This window comes from Vipera ursinii (genome assembly GCF_947247035.1).
Source record: "Vipera ursinii genome assembly, chromosome: 6".
NCBI lineage: Eukaryota > Metazoa > Chordata > Lepidosauria > Squamata > Viperidae > Vipera > Vipera ursinii.
In genome coordinates, this window is record NC_139515.1 from 82,256,834 (window position 1) to 82,281,547 (window position 24,714).

General features: G+C 43.3%; 1 protein-coding gene across 1 annotated transcript in view; it reads left to right on the top strand.

Moving 5' to 3' along the window:
• ST8SIA1 (ST8 alpha-N-acetyl-neuraminide alpha-2,8-sialyltransferase 1) overlaps window positions 1-23,623 on the top strand; it is a gene marked incomplete at both ends in the record, with an annotated part of 38,219 nt that extends 14,596 nt beyond the window's left edge. Inside the window, 3 exons of the mRNA XM_083365342.1 lie at window positions 10,239-10,348; window positions 13,343-13,435; window positions 23,155-23,623. Coding sequence (XP_083221468.1) covers window positions 10,239-10,348; window positions 13,343-13,435; window positions 23,155-23,623 — 672 coding nt within the window. The remainder of the gene's footprint in view (window positions 1-10,238; window positions 10,349-13,342; window positions 13,436-23,154) is intronic.
• Between the last annotated feature and the right edge of the window lie 1,091 nt (window positions 23,624-24,714).

Below are 24,714 nucleotides of genomic sequence, written 5' to 3' on the forward strand. Positions count from 1 at the left end.
GTTAAAATTGTTAAAACATGATTAAACAATGCCCATAGTACAAATAGTACAAATTTAAAATTAAAGTCATAATAACAAACCCACCCCATCCCATCAGGCCAGGCCCGCTTCCTTAAAGAGATGGGTTTTAAGGTCGCGCCGGAAGGAGCGGAGGTCGGGCGCCATCCGGAGCTCTACCGGAAGATGGTTCCATAAGTCCGGTGCACCCACAGAGAACGCTCTCCCCCTGGGGGCCACCAGTCGGCATTCTTTGACCGGCGGCACCCTGAGGAGGCCCTCTCTGTGGGAGCGTACTGGGCGGAGGGAAGTTGACGCCGGCTGCAGGTGCTCCCCAAGGTATTCTGGACCCATGCCATGGAGGGCTTTGTAGGTCATTACCAACACCTTGAACCTCACCCGGAAGACAACTGGCAACCAATGCAGCTCGCGGAGCAAAGGTGTAACACGGGAGTATCGGGAGACCCCCGACACAACTCTCGCGGCTGCATTCTGTGCCAGCTGGAGCCTCCGAGTGGTCTTCAAGGGTAGCCCCATGTAGAGAGCGTTGCAGTAATCAAGACGAGAGGTCACGAGCGCATGAGTGACCGTGCGCAAGGCATCCCGGTCTAGATAGGGCCGCAACTGGCGCACCAGGCGAACCTGGGCGAACGCCCCCCTAGTTACAGCTACAATATGGTCTTCTAAAGAGAGCTGTGAATCTAGGAGGACTCCCAAGTTGCGAGCCCTATCTACAGGAGGTAATGACTCACCCCCCATAATGAGGGGTGGGATATCCTGAATATCCCGGGATGCCGATACGCACAGCCACTCCGTCTTGTCGGGGTTGAGACGAAGCCTGTTCCTCCCCATCCAGACCCGGACCGCCTCCAGGCACCGGGACATCACGTCGAGGGCATCACTGGGGTGGTTTGGGGTCGAAATGAAAAGTTGGGTATCATCAGCATACTGATGATACCCAACTCCAAAACCACGAATGATCTCACCCAGCGGCTTCATGTAGATGTTGAACAGAAGGGGCGAGAGGACCGACCCCTGAGGGACTCCACAAGCGAGAGGCCTCGCGGTCGACCTCTGCCCCCCCGTCAACACCGACTGCGAACGTCCCAGGAGATAGGAGGAGAACCACTGAAGAACCGTGCCTCCCACTCCCAATCCCCTGAGACGCCGCAGCAAGATACCATGGTCGATGGTATCGAAAGCCGCTGAGAGGTCTAATAGGACTAGAACAGAGGAGTATCCTCTGTCCCGAGCCCTCCAGAGATCATTCACCAGATCATTCATCATTATTATTAAAGAGTTTTACAAAAAAAAATTACAATACATATCCCCAAAACCCACCCGCCCCAAACCACCCCCCTTCCCCCCCCACTTCCCAGAGCTGAATACAGGGTTATAGATATAATAATCATATTCTAACTAAGATTCTTCGTTATAAAATTAACCAAATTCATAATGTGCTTTAACTCCCCTTTAACATAGATACATTCAAATTATTAAAAACATAATAGTAACTTAAACAAAAATATAATCAATACTAATACTAAAATTAATAACAATCTAAAATCTACTCATAAGCTAAATGGAACTTTTTAGTCCCATATTTATTCTGAATATAATCTATCCATCTCCTCCAAACTGAAATACTGTATATCTTTCTTGCAAGTGATCCTTCAAATAAGCAGAAATCTTAGACATTTCTGCAAGATTCGATACTTTAAATACCCATTCTTCTATAGTAGGCAAACTATCCTTCTTCCAATATTGTCCCACCAGTAACCGTGCTGCTGTTATCAAGTTCAACATCAAGTTGATTTCTTTAGTATCACAATCTACAACAATACCCAATAAAAACAATTGTGGAGAAAACTTTATCTTTCTCTTAAAAATCTTTTGAATGTTCCACCAAATTTTAATCCAAAAACCTTTTATATTTCTACAAGTCCACCACATATGAAAATAAGTAGCATCTAAACTACCACATCTCCAGCATTTAGACTGTAGGTTAGGATACATGTTAGACAACTTTTTGGGATCCAAATGCCATCTATAAAACATTTTATAAAAATTTTCTCTTAAATTTTGAGCCTGAGAGCAAGCCCATGTTCGAGACCCGAATGCTGCCATGGGGTGAGATGAGCTCCTGTCCTTCACTCCAGCTTCTGCCTTGGACATGAAAGGAGGCACCAGTTGGGCGTCCCTTGAGCAACGGTGATGTCACCAGCTAATCCTTTCCACCCAGAAGCGCCTTAGTGCTTCTGACATGCGTGCGATGCGATGCGATCCATATTGGATGCTTTCAAACTAAACCAATCATTTGGGCTCCCAAAAACAAGAGAGACAAGTTGATTTTTTTTTCTAAGCAGTTTCCTTTATTGTTCCTCCCCCATAGGCGGAAATCTTGCCAAACTAGAGCAAACTATTTGCATCCTTAAGGACATACTCTGAGAACTCCATTTTAACGCTCTCCCTCCCACTCAAGCTATTTAAACTTAGCTGTCTTTTGCTCCAGCCCCTCCCCCCTGGAAATCCAGACTACATTCCACCACACCAAACCGGTAAATAAATACTGACCCCAACTAAGCCCCAAATTTTCCCTTGCCAAACTGGGCAGGCGTGGTGAGTTGTGGCCCATTTTGCGACCTTCTTTACCATGGTTGTTAAGCGAATCGCTACGGTTGTAAAATGAATAATTTTGCAGTTGTTAAGTGAATCTGGCTTCTCTCATTGGCTTTGCTTGTTGGAAGATCCCTAGGAAAGTTGCAAATGACAATCGCACCTTATCAGCATGCTGCAACCGTTGTAAACACGTGCCAGTTGCCAAGCACTTGAAGTTTGATGACATGACTGGGGGGGGGGGAATGCTACAATAGTCATAAGTGGGTGAACTGGTCATAAGTCCCATTTTTCAGTGCCATTAAATGACTGTAGTACATCAAGGACAACCAGAAGGCAGGTTGGTTACAAATTTAGCAGCTGTGCAGAATGTGCAAGGCTTGAGGGTATTAACCTTCTAGATTTGGAAATGCATTTTCACATTTTGTGCAAACCTAGTTTGCTCTTATGTTATGGCTCATGGTTTCTAACTCAGAGTAGGCTAATTCAGGTTAATCAGGTTATGTCAGTACAACTAGTATGTCACTTTTTTCTGCTGAGTGTTGGTGGAATGCTATCTAGGATTTTAATATCAAATAATAAATATACTGGCATGCCGAAGACTACTTCTGCTCGTTGGCACACTCATTAAAAACTATGGAACCAGTATTAGAATAATTAATCCTGATCCAACTTGTCTAAGTTTAAAAGTTAAGCAGTTCAAAAAGTTTTAATACTTGGATAGAAATCACCCAAAAAGTAGGAATTAGATTGGGAACCTGAAAACCACCCTGCAGAAGAAAGCATTTTATATTGCTACCAACAAAATAACATGCCTGTCCATGGAACATATGACGTTGAGGTTCCTTTATGTTATAGTGAAAATCAGAAAATTTCCTTCTGACTCCTTAGCTTCTTCTAAAGAAGTATTTCTCTCCACCCCCCACCCCCACCTTCTTCTCAACAGCTACTTTGCAAAAATGATCTCAGATTGTGATTTTGGCTTTTGATATATCGTCTCTGACCATGGGAACAACAGTAACAAATATGACATGGCATGTAATAAGGGCTGAAACAGATCATCTTCCCCTATTCAGTTGAGATTCGGCATTAGGTAGGTAGGTAGATAGATAGATAGATAGATAGATAGATAGATAGATAGATAGATAGATAGATAGATAGATAGATAGTAGGTGGGTGGGTAGATAGACAGACAGATGATAGATAGATAGATAGATAGATAGATAGATAGATAGATAGATAGATAGATAGATAGTAGGTGGGTGGGTAGATAGACAGACAGATGATAGATAGATAGATAGATAGATAGATAGATAGATAGATAGATAGATAGATAGATAGATAGATAACCTTTGTTGTCATTTTTTTTCCTTTGGGCACAATGGAATACATTAAAAATGAAATTTAGTTGCTTCCTCTCAAAGTGTACACATACATCACACTCATTTAAAACATACTATATACAACATATGTATAGACCTACACCCTTACATACAAGTAACATATAAATATTTGTCATTACAAAGTACTTACCCTTTTAATGTCATAGTATCTGCCTGTTAGATGGGTGGGTCCTATTACTAGACGTTTGGTAGAATAAAAGTTATCAAATCATTAAAATGTCAAGTGTAAGTAAGTGGACAAGTCACCATTTACTAACTACAAAGAGATGAAAGAATAACGGTCTTCTGCATATAGCAAGGATGCACATAGAAAGAAAGAAAACCCATACACACATTTAAAAAAAAAATCTTCTACCCTCCATCTTTTGCTCCAATGAGTAACTGACCACATGGTTCTTCCACATTCAGCTGACTTTGTAGGGTTAATCATTCTCAGCAGTAGGACGGTATGAAGGACTATGCCAAGGAGTGATTAATAGTAATTAATGATCCATGTCTGTGTTCTCACAATGTCAGCACAGTACTGTTTCAGAATCCCGAGTGTTGTTGTGGTTATTTGCCTTGTGTACTATGGGAAAAATATCCCGAGTTGTGTGAGCAGGTTTCCGAGGATAGTGAGAAATCATTTTGTCAGCCTGATATTGTAGGCCAAACCAATGAGGTGGGTTTGGCATGATCTGTTTTTAACAAACCCCTGCTGGCTGCTAGTTACGACTTTGTTTGCTTCTACTTGTTCGCAGATGTGTTTTTTGATTACCTTTTCTAGGATCTTCCCAGGTATTGATGTTAAACTGATTGGTCTGTAGTTTCCTGGGTCCGTTGTTTTCCCTTTCTTGAAGATGGGGACCACATCAGCCTTTTTCCAATCCTCAGGTACTTCCCCGGTGCTCCAGGATTTGTGAAAGATGTGGTGCAATGATTCTGAGATAACATCTGGCAGCTTTTTCCGAACTCTGGGATGTAATCTTTTGGGTCCTGGTGATTTATATTCGTCAAGGTTGGATAGCTGTTCTCTTACCATTTTCTTGCTTATTTTGTCTTTTGTTTCTAGTATGTCTTTTGCAGTGGTTTTTTTTTTGGTGTGTTGGACTATGGTTTTTTTTTGTGTGTGTGAAGACTGATGCAAATTATGAGTTGAGCAGCTCTGCTTTCTCCCTGTTGCCTGTAATTTCCTTGCTCCCTTTCCTTATTTCATTTTCTAAAATAAAAAAGTAGATTAAGGCTGTCGAAACCTGCAGCTGACAAATAACACCCATTCATACACCATCCCACTGTAAATAGGTATTCGGGGAAAAATAAGTATTGCTTTCCAAAATTGTTCTGGAGCTTTGTGGCCTTTTTCTAAAAAACAACTCCTATTTTTGAAAGTTTCAAACGTTGTAGTACGATTTTCAAATAATGGTAGCTTCATCGACCTAATGCTTGGTATATTTCTTCCTGGATAAAGAACTTTCTTGAAAAATCCTGTCTGCCATTGCTGTCGGGCTGATTTTTACCTGCTTTTAAACTCAGGATCACTCCAGCTGATCCGAATACAGCATTCCATCATGCCTTTACAGCGGGGGTGTCATAAACTCACAACGTCACGTGACGTGTCATGACGTATCATGACTTTTTTTTTCCATTGCCGGCAACGGGGTGGGTGCGGTTTCGCTATGATGCATCTGGCCCACGGGCCGGCAGGTTGACACCCCTGCTCTACAGAGACCACAATGAAACTGAGTCAATGGCAACTTGATAGTACGTAATATGGCTTTGGCAGGTCGAATCCTGAGTGCCACGTAACAGAGTGAGCGCCTGTTACTCATCCCAGCTTCTGCCAACCTAGCAGTTCGAAAGCACGTAAAAATGCAAGTAGCAAAATAGGGACCACTACGGTGGGAAGGTAACAGCGTTCCGTGCGCCTTTGGCGTCTAGTCATGCCGGCCACATGACCACGGAGATGTCCTCGGACAAGCGCTGGCTCTTCGGCTTTGAAATGGAGATGAGCGCTGGCCCCTAGAGTCGGAAACGACTAGCACGCATGTGCGGGGGAACCTTTACCTTTAATATGGCTTAATGTGTAAACTTAAACTTTTGAAGGGAGGACTTTGGAGAAAAGTGTCTTGCTGACAGTGCTACTAGCAGCTTTACAGCCAGGAAAAATCATGACTTTCTCATGCTTTCACAAATTGAAATTGTGTCTGTATCATAAGGCTGAAAGCAGTGTCTTTGACAGCTAAATCTGTCAAACAGTCAACAAAGGGTCCCACGTGGAGTTGTTAAAAAGACATGCAAGAACCAACTTCCATACTTAACATGTCTCCAGCTGTACTGTCTGTTGTAGCCCTCACATTGTTTTAACACTGTCACCAGGTTGTAAGTACCTTTCGTGATGCCTGTCATAACTTTAAATGACCACTAAGTGACCAGTTGTAATTCAAGACCTACTTGGAATGACTGGCTGTGGAGTTTCTCAGTCATCCATGTCGCACTTGTCTCGAAGGTGTTTTATTTTTAAAGGCAACTTGACTGTTTTTTTCCTTGAGGAAGAAGAAGTTTCCCTTTTCATACAAAAAGCTTCATCGGTTCTGCCAGGATGGTGGGAGCTATGGAGGGATTCTAGCTCTTGAGGTTTATCTGTGCCCTCAGTCCACGTTCTGGATAGAAAGGACCATTGGGTTGAAAGAGAGATGAAAGAGGCCATTTATGTTAACGCTGAGCAGTCCTGTCTCAACAGAGGGGGAGGGATAAGACCCAAACTATCTCCGGTCTACAAGGCAGCCCTTGCGGCAGTGTCCAAAAAGAATTTGCACTCTGATACAGATGACCCTGAGGGCACAGATAAAGCCCCAAGTGGACTCAAATGCTCTCAAGGAGAATGCTAACAACCAGATGACTGTAAAGAATTAAGATCCTTCCAATTCCCTCTCCCATCTTCTCAGAACTAATCCCTCTATAGCAGGGGGTCTTCAAACTTGGCCCTTTTGTGACTTGTGGACTGCAACTCCCAGAATTCCTCAGCCAGCGTGCCTTGCTGAGGAATTCTGGGAGTTGAAGTCCACAAGTATAAAAGGGCAAAGTTTGAAGACCCCTGCTCTATAGCCCCCACCATCCTGCCAGTCCAATGAAGCTTCTTCTTCTTCTTCTTCTTCTTCTTCTTCTTCTTCTTCTTCTTCTTCTTCTTCTTCTTCTTCTTCTTCTTCTTCTTCTTCTTCTTCTTCTTCTTCTTCTTCTTCTTCTTCTTCTTCTTCTTCTTCTTCTTCTTCTTCTTCTTGATTTTGCATTCCTGAACAAGTTTGAATTGCTCACTGATGAGGAATTGCTCTGAGAGTGATCAATAGGTCATGGGGACGGATCACATACAAAAGGTTGTATCTTACGATGCAGCTGTTCAATATGTTCCCTTATAAATTAATCCTGGAAGGGAAATGAGTAAATTCCAAGCAGGGCTAGAGTTGAAAGACTATAGTTTGCATTAGAATAATAGAAGAAAAAAAAATCCCATATGTTTCCCACCTAGTAAGCAAACAGATAGGGCATTATCATCCTTCCCCAATGTATTACTGTAAATAATTCAGAAAGCATTTTCCCCAGACATCTTTTGGAAACAGAAAACAGGCTTTCAAAAGATGGCTATGAAATCATCATGGATACCAATCTGCCAGGCCTCTTATCTCTCTTTTTCTAAATAAAAGAAACAAACACAGCGCTCCTGATTTTTTACAAAGACAAGCACCAGCCTTGATTTTATTGCAGAATGACATTATCTAACAAGGACAGCATCTTTCTTTGGAAGTTTTTCAGCAAATAATTTCTCTGATGTTGTCGCAGGAAAACTTATAGACTCAACCTCCAAAAGATAACAAAAGTGGCATATCTCACTATTCATTTCCTTGCTTGTTAATTTATATATCTGAAAACATTTTATTTTACATTTAAAATAGTTCCATCCCATTATTTAAAATAAATAGTTCTATCCCCTTATTTAATCACAGTCTGAAAGCATCTAACAAATTTAAAATATAAGTATATCTTGTAAAATTGATCCATAAATGTGACAGAAATCTACATTCACTTGTATGAGGAATGGGTGATGCTGGCTGAGGAATTCTGGGAGTTGAAGTCCACAAGTCATAAAAGGGACAAGTTTGAAGACCCCTGGTCTGGATCCAAGCCTGCAGTTTCATCAAAATGGCCAACTAAAGAATTCTGGGAGTTGAAGTCCACAAGTCATAAAAGGGACAAGTTTGAAGAGCCCTGCCCTATAACATTTCAAACAAACAGTTGTCCAATCTCTTCTTAAAAACCTCCAGTGATGGAGGACCACAACTTCTGAAGGCAAGCAGGGCCTTGGATGGGGATTGCTGGGAACTATGATTAGGAAACCTATAGAAGATTGCGTACATCTGCCATACAGGAAGAATAGACCTCTCAAATCTCTTCTCCACGTTTGGTTAGTCACCTTCTCAGTGGTTGCAAGCTCAGGTCTACTACACTGTATTGAGTTGATATTTGTTGTTGTTGTTAGTTGCGAAGTCGTGTCCGACCCATCACGACCCTATGGACAGCGTTCCTCCAGGCCTTCCTGTCCTCTACCATCTTCTGGAGTCCATTTAAGCTCACGCCTACTGCTTCAGTAACTCCATCCAGCCACCTCCTTCTCTGTCGTCCCCTTCTTCTATTGCCCTCAATCTTTCCCAGCATTAGGCTCTTCTCCAGTGAGTCCTTCCTTCTCATTAGGTGGCCAAAGTATTTGAGTTTTAGCTTCAGGATCTGGCCTTCTAAAGAGCAGTCAGTGTTGATCTCCTCTAGGACTGACTGGTTTGATCGCCTTGCAGTCCAAGGGACTCGCAGGAGTCTTCTCCAGCACCAGAGTTCAAAGGCCTCAATTCTTTGGCGCTCAGCCTTTTTTATGGTCCAGCTTTCACTGCCATACATTGCAACTGGGAAGACCATAGCCTTGACTATACGCACTTTTGTTGACAGGGTGATGTCTCTGCTTTTTAGTGTGCTGTCTAGATTTGCCATGGCTTTCCTCCCGAGGAGCAAGTGTCTTTTAATTTCTTGGCTACAGTCCCCATCTGCAGTGATCTTGGAGCCCAGGAAAATAAAATCTGTCACTACCTCCATTTCTTCCCCATCTATTTGCCAGGAATTGAAAGGGCTGGATGCCATGATCTTGGTTTTCTTAATGTTTAGTTTCAACCCAACTTTTGCACTCTCCTTCTTCACCTGCAACAAGAGATATTTTAAGTATAGCTTAACTCATTACATAAGGGACGCGGTGGCTCAGTGGGTTAGAACACTGAGCTTGTCGGTCAGAAGGTCGGCAGTTTGGAGGGTCGAATCCCAAGTGCCGCGTAACAGAGTAAGCGCCTGTTACTCGTCCCAGCTTCTGCCAACCTAGCAGTTCGAAAGCACGTAAAAATGCAAGTAGAAAAATAGGGACCACTACGGTGGGAAGGTAACAGCATTTTGTGCGCCTTTGGCGTCTAGTCATGCTAGCCACATGACCACAGAGATGTCCTCGGACAAGCGCTGGCTCTTCGGCTTTGAAACAGAGATGAGCACCGCCCCCTAGAGTCGGAAACGACTAGCACGCATGTGCGGGGGAACCTTTACCTTTACCTAACTCATTACATGTACCGTAGTTTTTCTGTTATGCCAACAAGCTCAGGGTTTTTCCCCCCTGCTACTGGGAAAAAGGAAGGAAATCATGTAAAATGTTTGTATCCAGCTGCAGGTGTCACCTTTCTCATTGCCTCTAAAGTGGGCATCCTGTGTTGTGCAATCCATGAGATTTATTTTCTGACCTTCAAAGCCCCTTATAGTTCAGATCCTACTCTGGTTATGGTTTTAGGTAATGCTGAGGTTAAGAAACCCATAGAAAAGGTAAGAATATAAGCAGTGCCCTTCTGGATCACATCTGTCCCATCTAATCTAGCAGTCCACAGCTGCAGAAGGAGCCTTTTGGTCTCCCAAGAGATGTTCTTCAGAGGCAGTCCTATAGCACTGATCCCAGGACTTCTTGAACTGAACTGAATTGGTCCAATTACAATTCATCTTGTGTTGATGAATTCCAAAAGTTTAATCGCTCTAAGGTAGATACAAAGCGTGTCTCTTGAAGACCCAAAGCCTGTTCTCCAGCAATATTGGGCTCCCTCAACCCTCCTTCTAAAATCACCAGATGCATCGCTTCTTTTTCCAGGTGTGATTGTGACTCCTGTTTTCTCTTGCCAGGAGATTCCACTCCAGCTACCACTGAAGAGATGCTCTGTGGTGGGCAACAGCGGCATTCTGAAGAACAGCCGCTGCGGCAAGCAGATTGATCAAGCGGACTTCGTCATGAGGTAAAAGCCGCCATTTTGGCTACGCTTGCCTTTCCTCCCTTTATTGTTTTTTTTTTTTTAAGTATAGAGAACCTTTTCTCAGGAAGAATTACAAGTAGTCCTAAACTTACAACCATTCCGTCTGGTAAACTCGCAAGATTCGTTTTTCTCGCCATGTACATGTGTACATAACCTGAACTAGACTGTCACTTCTCTGTGTAATATATGTAATATATGTGGGTATATGCATAATTATTTATTTATTTTTCTCATATTTAGGGAGCGTATAGCGGAGGTTGGTGAGCCTTTGAGAGCTGTATGCAATGAAATTTTATTTTAATGTATGCCAATTAGTGTACATTCAAAGCGACAATAAAGTTATTATTCTATTCTATTCTGTTCTATTCCATTCCATTCCATATTCTATTCCGTTCCGTTCCATTCCATATTCTGTTCTATTCTATCCTATCCATTTCTGATTCTATTCTATTCTATTCCATTCCATTCCATACTCTGGGCCATTCCATTCCATATTCTATTCTATTCTATTCTATTCTATTCTATTCTATTCTATTCTATTCTATTCTATTCTATTCTATTCTATTCTACTCTACTCTACTCTACTCTACTCTACTCTACTCTACTCTACTCTATTCTATTATTACATTACGTTACATTTTTTATTCTATTGAGTGACTGTTCAAAGTTACAAGGGCACTGGAAAAAAGGATTTCAGACAATAACCCTTCCCATCACCTCTGATCCAGCTGTTTTTTATTGGACATACCAAGGATTGATATGCAGACCAAAGTGTACTGTCATCATTTCCATATTATATCAGTGTTTCAACCTCCTTAGTGTTTATCTACATGAAACCGCTGGGTGAGGTCATTCGCAGTTTTGGAGTAGGGTACCATCAGTATGCTGATGACACCCAGCTTTTTATCTCAACTCCTAACAATATCAGTGATGCCCTAGACGTGATGTCCCGCTGCCTGAAAGCGGTCCGGGAATGGATGGGGAGAAACAGGCTTCAACTGAACCCGGACAAGACTGAATGGCTGTACGTACCGGCAAGCCAGGAGATTCAGAACGTCCCACTGCTTAACATTGGGGACAAGCTACTTCCCCCTGCTGATAGGGCCCGCAACCTGGGTGTCCTCCTAGACTCGCAGCTCTCCCTGGAAGACCACATTGGAGCTGTGACCAAGGGGGCCTTCTCCCGGGTTCGACTAGTTCGCCAACTACGGCCTTATCTAGACCTGGATTCCTTACGTACAGTCACCCATGCCCTTGTGACATCTCGCCTAGACTATTGTAACGCTCTCTACATGGGGCTGCCCTTGAGATCCACTCGGAAGCTTCAACTGGTGCAAAGTGCGGCGGCACGGACACTCTTGGGAGCCTCCCGATACTCCCATATCACACCTCTCCTCCGTGCGCTGCACTGGCTTCCGGTTGCCTTCCGTGTGAAGTTCAAGGTGCTAACAATGACATTCAAAGCCCTACATGGCATGGGTCCGGACTACCTACGGGAGCACCTTCTGCCGATGTCAGCACCCCACCGTCCTGTGCGCTCCCACAGAGAGGGCCTCCTCAGGGTGCCACCGCTCAAGGAATGTCGGCTGGTGGCCCCCAGGGGGAGGGCATTCTCAGTGGGTGCGCCAGCCCTCTGGAATACCTTACCTACCGAAATCCGGATGGCCCCTGACCTCCGTGCCTTCCGTCGCGACTTAAAAACTTTTTTGTTCCAGCAGGCTGGCCTGGCATGATAGCGTTAATTGGGGTCCCAGTTTGTGTTCATTAGTGTTTCTTATTATTTTATTGTTCGGTCTGTATTCTTCGTCCTTCCTCTGTACACCGCCCCGAGTCCCTCGGGAGAAGGGCGGTTTATAAAAACTAATAAATAAATAAATAAATAAATATCTTCCATATAGTAACTTAAAATGCTGTTTTCAGACCTATCTCGGCCTAGGGATATCGAAGGTTAAATGCAGATTTTTCTGCGCTTAAGACATGTGCGGAAATACTGCATTATTACCATCTCCTTGTCCATGTCTAGTTTAACAGGTAGTCCTCTCTTACTGACTGCTTGTTCAGTGACTGTTTGAAGTTATGACAGTGCTGAAAAAGTTGCTTTATGACCGGTTCTTGAATTTGCTGCTGTCGCAGTGTGCCCATGATCACACGATGATCACCCTTTGGGTGCTTCGCAACCGGCACATGTTTATGACGTTTATAGTGTCCTGCGGTCATATGGTTGCCATGTATGAGTTTCAGTTGCTGGTTTCCGACAAGCAGAGTCAATAAGAGTTGTGGTCCTGTGATGTGGCGTTTAATGACCTGTGATGGATTTGCTTAACAGCCACAGCAGAACTGATGTCACAAGTCCAGTGCCGCTACATGGCATTTCACAACAGCCACTTTGCTCAGCAATGGAGTTGCTAGTCCCAACTGAGGCAGTACGTTTACTCGCCTCGTGGGGAAAAACCTTTTTCTTAATAGATTTTTGACTCGAGCAAATACATGACTACTAATAAAAGAGAATAATTAGTAGCTCAGAGTTGAAATGAGGGGTCCTTGATGCTCTCTGAGCCTGCTTGTTTTCTTGCAGACGTCTCATCACCCAACTAGATAACAACATCAGTGCTGGTAAGGAGTGCGGTTTGCTGTCAGTTCTGCATTCTAGTGGCTTGCCTGTCAGTGTTGGTGGGGGCAGATTCTTTGATTGGGCTGTTTGCTGTTGGCTTCTTTGGCAGTTTCTTGATTGGAGTTTTGTTTACCTGATTGTATCTGGGTGCTGCTTTGCTGATGGAGCGATGCTTGGGTCTTTTTGTTCCTTTTTTGGGCTGAGTGATATAGTCCCTTTTGCATAGTCCAGTGATGTAACCTAGTTTGGGTAATGAACCATCTGCAAGAAAACAATCTCAGAGAGCTCCAATGACCCCTCAGATACATGAATGCACACAAGAAGTATAATTTAATATAATATGCTTTTCTTTTTCTTCCTTCCAGATGTAATCTTGCTCCACTAGGCAATGAATACAGCAATGATGTTGGATCAAAAACTCAACTGGTAACTGCAAATCCCAGCATAATTAATAACAGGTAAGCAGCGAATTGCCTGTCTCTTCTTCAGTTCCTAGGCTGAATGAGAAGGAAAAAGAGGCATCCTGGTTTGTTTGTTTTTAAAGAAAGGAAAAAGAGGCATTTTAAAGTCAGAATGTTGTGAGCAGAATTGTCTTTCTAGCAGCCTGTGTGCAATCAACCACAATCTTACAGGGTGTGTTAAGAAGTCAAAGGACTCATTTTGTCATCTCAGGTGATTTGAAATTGGTTTGCATCAACCTGCTTCAAAAAAGAGGGGTGAATACTGGAATATGATAGTCAGAGCCAATCCTGTGCACTCGACATGGGTCAAAAGCTCACAAGATTCCCAATTTTGGTACTTAAAAAGGAAATTTTTAGCCCTTGAAACCTGTGTTTGAAGCATGTAACGTTTCAGGAGCCAAACATGTAGCTAAAAAGGAAAACTATAAATGAGGCCTGAGTCTCAACTTTGTATGAAGTGTCTCCTAACAAGAAGTACAGGCGGGGTGGGGGTGCGGGTGGGGAAATGTAATTTGCACAATACTATATCAGTGGTCCCAAACCTTTCCAGCTTTGTGGACCTGCAATGGTGGCGGCAGTGGGGGAGGGGAGGGAAGAGGGGATGGTTTTGCTCATGCACCCACCTTGCACAAATGGACTTCATGCACTTGCCTGCCGCTTGCACAACCCAGTTCCCAAGCGGCCTGGTACCAGGCTGTGGCCTAGGACAGGGGTAGGCAACCTCGGCGTGGACTTCAACTCCCAGAATTCCTAAGGCAGCATGGCTCAGTTTGGAAACCTCTCCCTTTCCCCTCAGCATGGCTGGCTCAGGAATTCTGGGAGTTGAAGTCCATGAGTCATGAGGGGGGTATAGTTCCCCCATGCTGGCTCAGGAATTCTGGGAGTTGAAGTCCATGAGTTATAAAAGAGCCAAGGTTGCCTACCCCTGCCATAGATATACCTCCCTGTTTAATCACCTAGGACAGGGGAAGGCAGTCTTGGCTCTTTTATGACTCATGGACTTCAACTCCCAGAATTCCTGAGCCAGCATGGCTCAGCATAGAAACCTCTCCCTTTCCCCTCAGCATGGCTGGCTCAGGAATTCTGGGAGTTGAAGTCCACGAGTTATAAAAGAGCCAAGGTTGCCTACCCCTGCCATAGATATACCTCCCTGTTTAATCACCTAGGACAGGGGAAGGCAACCTTGGCTCTTTTATGACTCGTGGACTTCGACTCCCAGAATTCCTGAGCCAGCATGGCTCAGCATAGAAACCTCTCCCTTTCCCCTCAGCATGGCTGGCTTAGGAATTCTGGGAGTTGAAGTCCATGAGCCAAGGTTGCCTACCCTCGGCCTAAGGATTGGGGACCCCTGCTATATATACTGTATACAATACTAGATGCATTTGCATCTCTGAATTCTGAAATAATTTCCCTGCCTAAACAAAGAGTTCCAAATATCCAAATTAACTATCAAAAAGTGATTGTGGAGGAGTGAAATACAATGAAGTAGCTGAAATTCTGTAGTTCTACACGCTGAAACTGATTGAGACGGCACCCACGTTTAGATTCTTCTGAAGCTATCATTTATGCTCACAGTGTGTTATCTTTGTGTAAGAAATGAAGTCATCTTCCATATTTGTAAACCTTCATCTCATGCCCGTGCATATCTTGATTAAAGTGTGTAGGAAATTACATGTCCTTTGCTTTATTATTGTCTGGAATCGGGAGGTTTTCAGCATCAGTGTCTAAAAATTATGCAGACTGCCTGGGTGTGATTTTTCAAAAGTCTCAACAGGCTTTTGGTAGGCTGGCAGGCAGAGAACCAAGATTTATTCCCTGCAGAAAAGTTTATGCTCACCTCCCATGCAGCAGAATGTGAGCATTTCCTTCAGAATTCAAAGGAAGTCCCTGTGGGTTTTACTCCGTTATTCATTGCTGACTGTAGGGGATGGTGCTCATCTCCATTTCAAGGGCCGTTGAGCCAGTGCTGTCCGAAGACATTTCCATGGTCATTAGCTCAGCATGACATTTCTGAGTGCTGTTTCCTTCCCACCAAGGTGGTGCCTATTTATCTATTCGCATTGGCATACTTTTGAATGGCTAGGTTGGTAGGAGCTGGGGCGAGGACAGGAGCTCACCCCTTTGCATGATGCTGGGGTCTCGAACTTGGGCTGTTGGCTTTCCGACTGACAAGCCCAATGTTTTACGCACTGAACCGCTGCACCGCTCAGAATTCAAATACCCTGCAAAATCTTGAGCTGATAAGCTACAGGAGAGGTTGAAACCCACCAGATCTAATGCAAGAGGAGATGGGACTTGTACCAGCACTGCCCAATTTGGGCTGCACTTGAAATCCTGCACTTGAAATCCTCAAAATACCCAACCAATCACCTACCTGTAGTTGTAAGCACGTGGCTCACCACCAAACAAAGACTTGGAGAAGGAATTTAATGGTCAATAATGTGTGAATTAACCCTTACAATATATTAAAAAGAGACCATTAGGTGACTCCGCATTGATTCACTTTGAGAAGAGGGATGAAGGGAAAAGGTTTGAGATTCTGTTACATCAATGCAGCTCCAGGCTTTGTCATGAAGACCAACCTGGAAGGGTTGACCTCAAGTCTTGGAAGCCATTTTCTCTTTCCAGTCCCCAGGTTTTGGCTGTGACCCTCCAGAATAACCCCAGGTTTGCTATCGGTGTTAAGTGTTTCATTGGACTGAAGGGAAGCTCGTATTCAATGCAAGGAGAAAGATGTATTAGTTATACTGAACTAATTAAATTCCTTCTTCTTCCATGTCTAGATCAAACTTTAAACTGCCAGAATGAAGCCACCTTCCTGGCTTTGTTGTTGGCCAAAATGTCATTATAGGTACATAGCTGACATACCAGGAGATGGCCTAGAACAGTGATGGCGAACCTTTTAGAGACTGAGTGCCCAAACTGCAACCCAGAACCCACTTATGTATCATCAGGTGTCGGGTGGCCATGGTCCATTGAGTGGGCGTGGCTGCAGTGGTAACGGCAGACTGGTAAGACTAAAAAGTTGAATCAATCAATTCCAACTTTGCGAGATCTTTTTTTTTTCACCTTGAGAAGTTGAAATTGATTGATTGATTTTTATTTATTTTTTTGCACACGGCGGCGGCGGCCTAAAGCGAAAAGGTTTTATAAAACCCAGCTGAAGGCCTAGGACTGGGGCAACGGCGCGTGCCCACAGAGAGGGCTCTGTGTACCACCTGTGGCACGTGTGCCATAGGTTCGCCACCATGGGGCTGGGCTCTGCTTCTTTCCACATTCACATGGCATGTTGTTATCTGCTAAGATCCTCCACTTGAGCCTGCTGGTTTTATATTTAGGCACTCCAACCCTTAACCTATTCAGGGTCCTCCAAATAATATAAGGGAGTCAGATCCTTCAGCCAGATCCTCGTTCAACGTTATTCCTTGCTCGATGGTCTCCTTCCTCCATCCTTTAATTCAGCTTTGTACCCTCAAAAATGTTTGTTCTTGACATAAAGCAGTTTGTTCTTGCTGTGAAGCCATAAATTATGTAAATTAATTTGGAATGATTTTAAAATGAAAATTAAAGCAAAGCTAGTCTTTTCCTGGATCTGTTCATTTTTTATTCCTCTCCTCAGCTGTTTTTTGCTAGGCTGTCTTAGAGATACCCTTAGAACGGTCGAGAGTTTGGCCTTGGTCCAAAGAGATTGAAATATGCTATTTTTTTTAGCACCGTAAAAAAAATTGCAGTCCTTTGCTTGTTGGTATTATGGTAGATTAAAAATGTAAGCAGTCTTCCCGCTCACACTGTTCAAAATATTAACATCTCAGCTAGCAAGATACACCCACCTGTTTTTCTCTTCTGCCCCCATTCTGTTTTTCTTATTTAATTGCAAACACCACATATGTGCATTTATACTTATTTTTGAAATAAGGCCAGTTAATGCTTTTTCTTGCGAAAGAAGAGTTATTTGGCACGACCGAGAGTGCTTCTGTTTCTATAAATATGCAGCCTTTTCCCTGTACTTACTGTAACTACTACATCTTTTCATCCTATACGATGTCTATTTCAAGATAAGGTTATAATTTTGTAGTCTTCAATTTTGTAATTGAAGAGTAGCTCTTGTTAAACATCTGGCTGTCTTGCTTTCTCTTTGGGTGATTTTTTTTTCTATTATCCATTCCCCCCCCCCTTATCTGTTTTCTATTATTGGTGATCTCTGTTTTGTTAAGGTAAATTTTGAGGTCGCCCAAGTTTCCTGGTCTGCATTTTCCGTTCAGTTACAGTTAAAACACTGATCTGTTTGAGACTTCTGCATGCCTCTGGAAGCTGTCCCCAAGTTTGGAGGCTGACACAAAGCTGTGAGGATGTCTCTAGAGATTTTCAAACATCCATGGTTGTCCCAAAGGTGCGTTTCCAAAAGGCAACTGGACTTTCTTGGGCTTTTTCATTTAATGATGATGATGATGATGATGGAAGGGACCTTGGAGGTCATCTAGTTCAACCCCCTGCTCGACCAGGAAACCCTATACCATTTCAGACAAATGTCTGTCCAGTCTCTTCTTAAAAACTTCCAGTGTTGGAGCATTCACAGCTTCTGGAGGCAGGTTGTTCCACAGGTTAATTGTTCTCACTGTCAGGAATTTTCTCCTTAGTTCTAGGTTGCTTCTCTCCTTGACTAATTTCCATCCGTTGCTTCTTGTCCTGCTTTCAGGCGGTTTGGAGAATAGCTTGACTCCCTCTTCTTTGGGGCAGCCCCTGAGATATTGGAAGACTGCTATCATCTCACCCCTCGTCCTTCTCTTGGTTAAACTAGACATACCCAATTCCAGCAACCGGTCCTTATATGTTTGAGCGTCCAGTCCCCTGATCATTTTTGTTGCTCTTCTCTGGACTCTTTCTAGAGTCTCAACATCTTTTTTACATCGTGGTGACCAAAACTGGATGCAGTATTGAAACGGTTTCATTCCTCATGCAGGCAGCCGTCGCAGGAAGATTCCACATCCGTTTACCCTCTGATTCAGATGAAGCAGAGGATAGATCAACCCTCAATGACTCTCAGAGGGCTAATGACTTTCAGAGGGCTAACCACCAGATGACTGCAACGAATATAAACCCTTCCATTCCCTACCTGTCAGTTAGAACTGAAGAAGCTTCTTGGATGAGAAGTGAAATGTTTTCAAGGGGGGAAAAAAAAGAAAGAAAGCCCATTTGCCTTTTGGAAAGAGCACCTTTAGGAAAAGCTGTAGGGAGTCTTGTTATCTGTGTCGGCCAGGGCCCATATTTTGTGTTTTTAGACAACTCTTAGCATAGAGGTCCCCAACCTTTTGGGCACCAGGGCCAGGTTCCATGGAGAGAGGTTTTTTCACGGACCGGAGGGTGCGTGGTTTTGTGTGCTGGCTGCATCCTACGGATGGGGCTTTGCTTGTTTGTGTGGACCGGTTGCTGGCATGCTGCAGCCCGGTACTGGTTCATGTTTGTTGAATAAATACTATTGAATTGTATTAAAAAATTTAAAAAATATTCTCAAAAAAATCCCTGTGTTTCAACAAAATGGGGTTTTAAAACTAGCTATAGCGGTCCTACAGTTAGCTGGAAGAGGATTTGACATAAGCTGCATATCCATGGAAGGTGACAATGAAGGGAAATAACATGACTGTTATTCATTCATTCATTCATTCATTCATTCATTCATTCATTCGATTTTTCTCCTGTCTTTATTACTTTATGAGTAACTCAAGGCATTGAACCACACATAATGCTCCTTCTTCCTCCTATTTTCCCCTCAACAACAATCCTGCAAGGTGGAATGGGCTGAGAGAGAGTGATTGGCCCAGAGTCACCCAACTGGCTCTCATGCCTAAGATGGAACTAGAACTCCCTGTCTCCTGGTGATTGGCTCAAAGTCACCCAGCCAGTTTTCATATCTGGGGGGGGGGGAGGAGTAGAACCCAGTCTCCTGGTGATTGGCCCAGTCAGCCAGTTGATTTTCATGCCTAAGGCGGGACTAGAACTCCCTGTCTCCTGGTTTCAGAATCTGCTTTGATGGGGTGCATCAATCACAGCATTATGGAATCCCCACCATTAAAGCTTTGCCCAGCTGTAGAGCAGAGAACTTTAGTTCTCTGGCCTGGGTGGCTTACCAGATGGCGATCTAGATTATCCATGGCATTCATCCTAATAGTTGTGTCGGGAAGGTTGGCTTAAAAGTGATTTGATGAACAAAACAATTCTTAACAATGGGCATTCAGTGCTAGGCCGTTGCTTGGGCTGCTGTTTCACACAACAGCTGCACTCTGGGGCCAAGATCCAAGTCGCCTTTATGAAGCCACAGCCCCGTCAACCAGCAGTTCCTCAACGTGAGCCATTTTACAGATAGGCAAGTCTTTGTAGCAGTTCTTGTGCTACAGCAATTTTATACACACACACACACATAGTGATGGCACTCAAGCCACGTTAGGTTTAATTTCGCCTAAGATCCTTTCTTCTCTCTTGAGTCTGTGGTTGCTTCAGTTACTTTCAGCTACTTTCTTGATGTCTCTGCAGCTTCTTTAAGGAAGTGTGTGAGCCACAAAAATGCCACGGTTTGATTCTGCAGTGTGACCAAGATTGACTCGGGGATTTTCCAGCTGGCAAAGAGAAGGGAATGCAGAGAAGGAAAATTGCCTGCCAGCTGCTCTTCCCTGCAGCAAATGAGCGTTTCTCTTCTTTGCATTTCTGAGGAAAGTCAGGCCATCTAAGGTGACTTCTTTCTCCAAGGGGAAGATGCTTTGTAGATCTCCGTTATTTACTACAGCAATATTCTGAGGAACTTCAGATAGGAATGTAATTGTAGGGGACTTCCGGTCCTGCGTGATAGCGACTGGTCGCTGGCTTGCGGACCGCCGCACCCCTGCGGCCAACTTTCGTCCTGCCTGGAGACCCTAATGGGGTCCAAGCCACCCCAGAGAGGCAGCGAAGAAAGAAGGGTGCCCCGGTGACTCCGGAATGACGGCGGTCGTTCCGTTCGTCTTGGGGAAAGCCTTCTAACCCAACAGGGGAAAGGCTGTATTTCATCAATCAGCCCAAGCTACTTGCAGCCGGAGTCCAAAAGAGCTAACCAGCACTACAGTAAACAGTATGCTTGAAACTGGGCAAGGAATCTGATTTTCCCTTTTCTATTCTACACTTAATTTCCTGGAAAAGATCCCCAAGAAGCAAAATACCTCCGAAAGTGAAGGAGGGGGACTTCCGTCCCATCCTTATACTAACGGAAGTGGCGAATTAAAATTTCTATGGAGGATCAAAATATATGGTAGTGAAATAAATTTATAAACTTGAAAGCTAAAATTTAACTTTGGACAAGTTTCAGATTGTTGAATGGTAAACACTCTCATTTTAAAGACTATTGTTCATATTGAAAACTAAATAGATGCTGACACCTAGTGGTGGATGAAGATTATGACAAGCTATGATTTCCATAGAGAACTTGCCAAAAGATGGGAAAAGCTAATTTGTGTTTGTGACCTTCAAAGCTTTAATAATAAAGAACAGCTGTGACAAAAAAGGACAATAATCTGGGCTGCAGACAAAGAGAGAATTATAAACTTTAGAAAAAAAATCTTTTTTGAACTCTTTGGATTACAAATATCTATTTAACCGGGACTCTAAAGCTATTTGCAGATAAGAAGGGAAACTCCAACTTTTGGTCATCATGGATCAGAGAAATGTAGACAACACATCAAGAAAACATAAATACCTCTTAGGAGGAGATATATAGCATACTGCAATTAATTCAAATAACAGAGTTCACAAATAAATCCAAAATGAAAATACAAATCAAACTATCTCTAAGGTAACTTTACAACAACAACAGCGTTGGGAAGGTAACAGCGTTCCGTGCGCCTTTGGCGTCTAGCCATGCCAGCCACATGACCACGGAGACGTCCTTGGACAAACGCTGGCTCTTCGGCTTTGAAACGGAGATGAGCACCGGCCCCTAGAGTCGGAAACGACTAGCACGCATGTGCGGGGGAACCTTTACCTTTACCTTTTAATGTAAATTTAATAGCCTGACATCTGCTATCCTTAAATAGACAAGAGACAGAGACAGAAAGGGATATAATTTCCGTGTTTTCCCTTTTTTATGTTAAAGTTTCTGTTTTAGTTTCCAGTAATACTTTTCATGTTTTCCTATTTCTTAAGAATTTTTTTCTCTTTGTTTTTGTCTGTTTTTCCCCCTAAATAGTTGAATATAGGTTGTTTATATACAGTAGCTCAGAGAGCATCAAGAATAGGTCAACCCTGAGTTACATATATACCATTTCACTAGAAAGAAATATTGCCCGTCTTAGCGTAACCTTTATTAAGATAACAATTCTCCCTGGGGTGCATCAGGATCCCCTGCTGAGGCCACCAGGAGACCTTCAGTTTCGGAAATAAAATCTGATATCAAAAGGATATAAAAATCTGACATCCTTCAGTGTCCTGTGGGTTTCCACGCATCAATCTCTTTCAGATCTCAGAAAGAAGACAGGATAAGAAGAGCTTATTTCTTGGGTCCAACAGTCCTGCAGCTGACCTAAATAATTTCTATTTCAATATTAAAATGCAAGAAGAATCCCATTTCAAAAATGATTAGATAATGAGGAACAGCTGAAGATATCTCTGCTTCTCCCAACCCTTCTAGAGGAGCAAGAGAACCAGTTTGGTCTAGTGATTAAGGCAGCAGGCTAGAAAATGGGAGCCTGTGAGTTCTAGTCCTGCTTTAGCCATGAAAGCAGGACTGTTTGGTCTGAAATGGGAGTTGGTCTGGGAGTTGAAGTCCACGAGTCATAAAAGAGCCAAGGTTGCCTACCCCTGGTCTAAAAGCACCAGGCTAGAAAGCTGGAAGTGGTGGATTCTAGTTCTGCTTTACGCATGAAAACCACCTTTTTATGACTTTGGGCCAATCATCAGGAGACAATTGAGCTCTAGTCCCGCCTGAGCCATGAAAACCAACTGGATGGGTCAATCACAAAATTCACTTAACAACTGTCTTACTTAGCAATGGAAATTTGGGGCTCAATTGTGGCCATCAGTTGAGGACCACCAGTAGCTACCATTTTATAGAATGCTTATGACAGCCTTCTCAGAAATCCCAAGACTTACCGTCAGCATTGATTTAAATTAACCTGCCTTTATTGCAATGTTTGTCAGCTGTGGCTACTCTTAAGATGTGTGGATTTCAACTCCCAGAATTCTCGAAGCCCATGCACCTTAAAGTGGCCTTGGTTGGGAAGCACTAGCTTATTTCTTTGATCCTAGTTGCAGTGAGACCCTAAAACTTCACTAACTTTGACAAGTTATTCTTGTCGATATTTTGTTGGACTTTTCATAGTGTGCTTTGAGTAGTTGGGAAAGCATGAACTTACCATATAACTTTCTTTTTCATTTTCTCTTTCTCTTTCTTTTTCTCTTTCCTTCTCTCCTCTCCTCTCCTCTCCTCTCCTCTTCCCTCCCCTCCCCTCCCCTCCCCTCCCCTCCCCTTCCCTTCCCTTCCCTTCCCTTCTCCCCTCCCCTCCCCTCCCCTCCCCTCCCCTCCCCTCCTCTCCTCTCCTCTCCTCTCCTCTCCTCTCCTCTCCTCTCCTCTCCTCTCCTCTCCTCTCCTCTCCTCTCCTCTTCTCTTCTCTTCTCTTCTCTTCTCTTCTCTTCTCTTCTCTTCTCTTCTCTTCTCTTCTCTTCTCTTCTCTTCTCTTCTCTTCTCTTCTCTTCAGATTCCAGAATCTTCTTTGGTCCCGAAAAACATTTGTGGACAGCGTTAAAGTCTATAACCAGAGCTACATCTACATGCCGGCTTTCTCCATGAAAATAGGCACTCAGCCTTCTCTCCGAGTGTACTACACCCTCACTGACGTTGGAGCCAAACAAAAGGTGATCTTCGCCAACCCTAACTTCCTACGGGATATTGGCAATTTTTGGAAGAGCAAAGGGATTCACGCTAAGCGGCTTTCAACCGGTCTCTTCTTGGCCAGTGCAGCTCTTGGTCTTTGTGAAGAAGTGACAATTTATGGTTTCTGGCCTTTTTCGGTGGACCTCCATGGGCGGTATATTAGTCATCATTACTACGATAACATCATGCCAGATCCCGGCTTCCATGCCATGCCAGAGGAATTCTTACAGCTGTGGTTTCTCCACAAGAGAGGAATCTTACGAATGCAGCTGGAGCATTGTGAGGATTCTTGATTTTGCTCTACCTGGAGCACGAAACTTTGTGTTTTACAGTTGCCGTCGTTTACTTAATTTGCCATCGGCATAAAGAACAAACCACAAAGTATTGGTGGGGATGGGGGTGGCTGGGAGGGGTGTGTGGAATCCTTTTAACAAACGTGCATGGACTTAATTCATAAGCTAACAGTGAACTGAAGACTTGAAATTTTATGGCACTGATAATGTGAATTCCCTGGTGGATATTGTTTTGCAAAAAATGCAGAATGCAACTGTCCATTGCTGGGAAGGCTCAAAATAAGACTGGAGAGTGAGTTTACAAAGGGCTTTCAACCACCGTGTTGAATACTTCCTGTTGCTCAGATATACAACTGATTCCCAAAATACTGGGGATGTGTTTTGTTCGCTTTTTTAATTTGTTCCTGAAGCTGGATTTTCAAAAGGTGCCTGAGTTATTTATTTACATTTCCGTCAAAAAAATATTGAAAGTATAGCACAAGGGGCCAATTTTTCCTCCTCTTCCTCCTCCTCCTCCTCCTCCCCCGTCCTCTCCCCTCCCCCTCCTCTTCAAGAAATCAACAATTTACTTCAATAGTGTATTCTACAAATCTTGTAGCACAAACTGGGATTTTTTTAAAAAAAAAATTAACAAATGGAAATGTTTTTAGCCAGATTTATCTTATGAAACAGCTGTCCAGCTTCTTCCACATAGAACTGTTGGGGGTGTGTTCAGAAGAATCATGTCACTCCTGGTCATTTAAAGCCAATCCTATTTGAGCCTGCAAAATGAAGCTGGAAACAGTTCTGAGCTGCTGTTTTAATATCGAAATATTCAGTCCATGCTGGATGATAAAAAAAGAACCAACATATTCTGTAGGTTCTTTATTATCTAGAGGCACTTTGTTGGTGTCTGAAAGTAACCTGTATAAATTTGGACTACTTCATCATACATTCTAGGACTTGTTAAATGCATTGCATTGTCTTTATGAAAAGCAGAATTTTCAACCCGTGCTAATACACCTAGTCATTGACTTATGATTACAATGGAGCCGACACAAAATCTTTTGCCAGCTCTTAATCTTTCCTGCCAATGACTTTGCCCGTGCTTT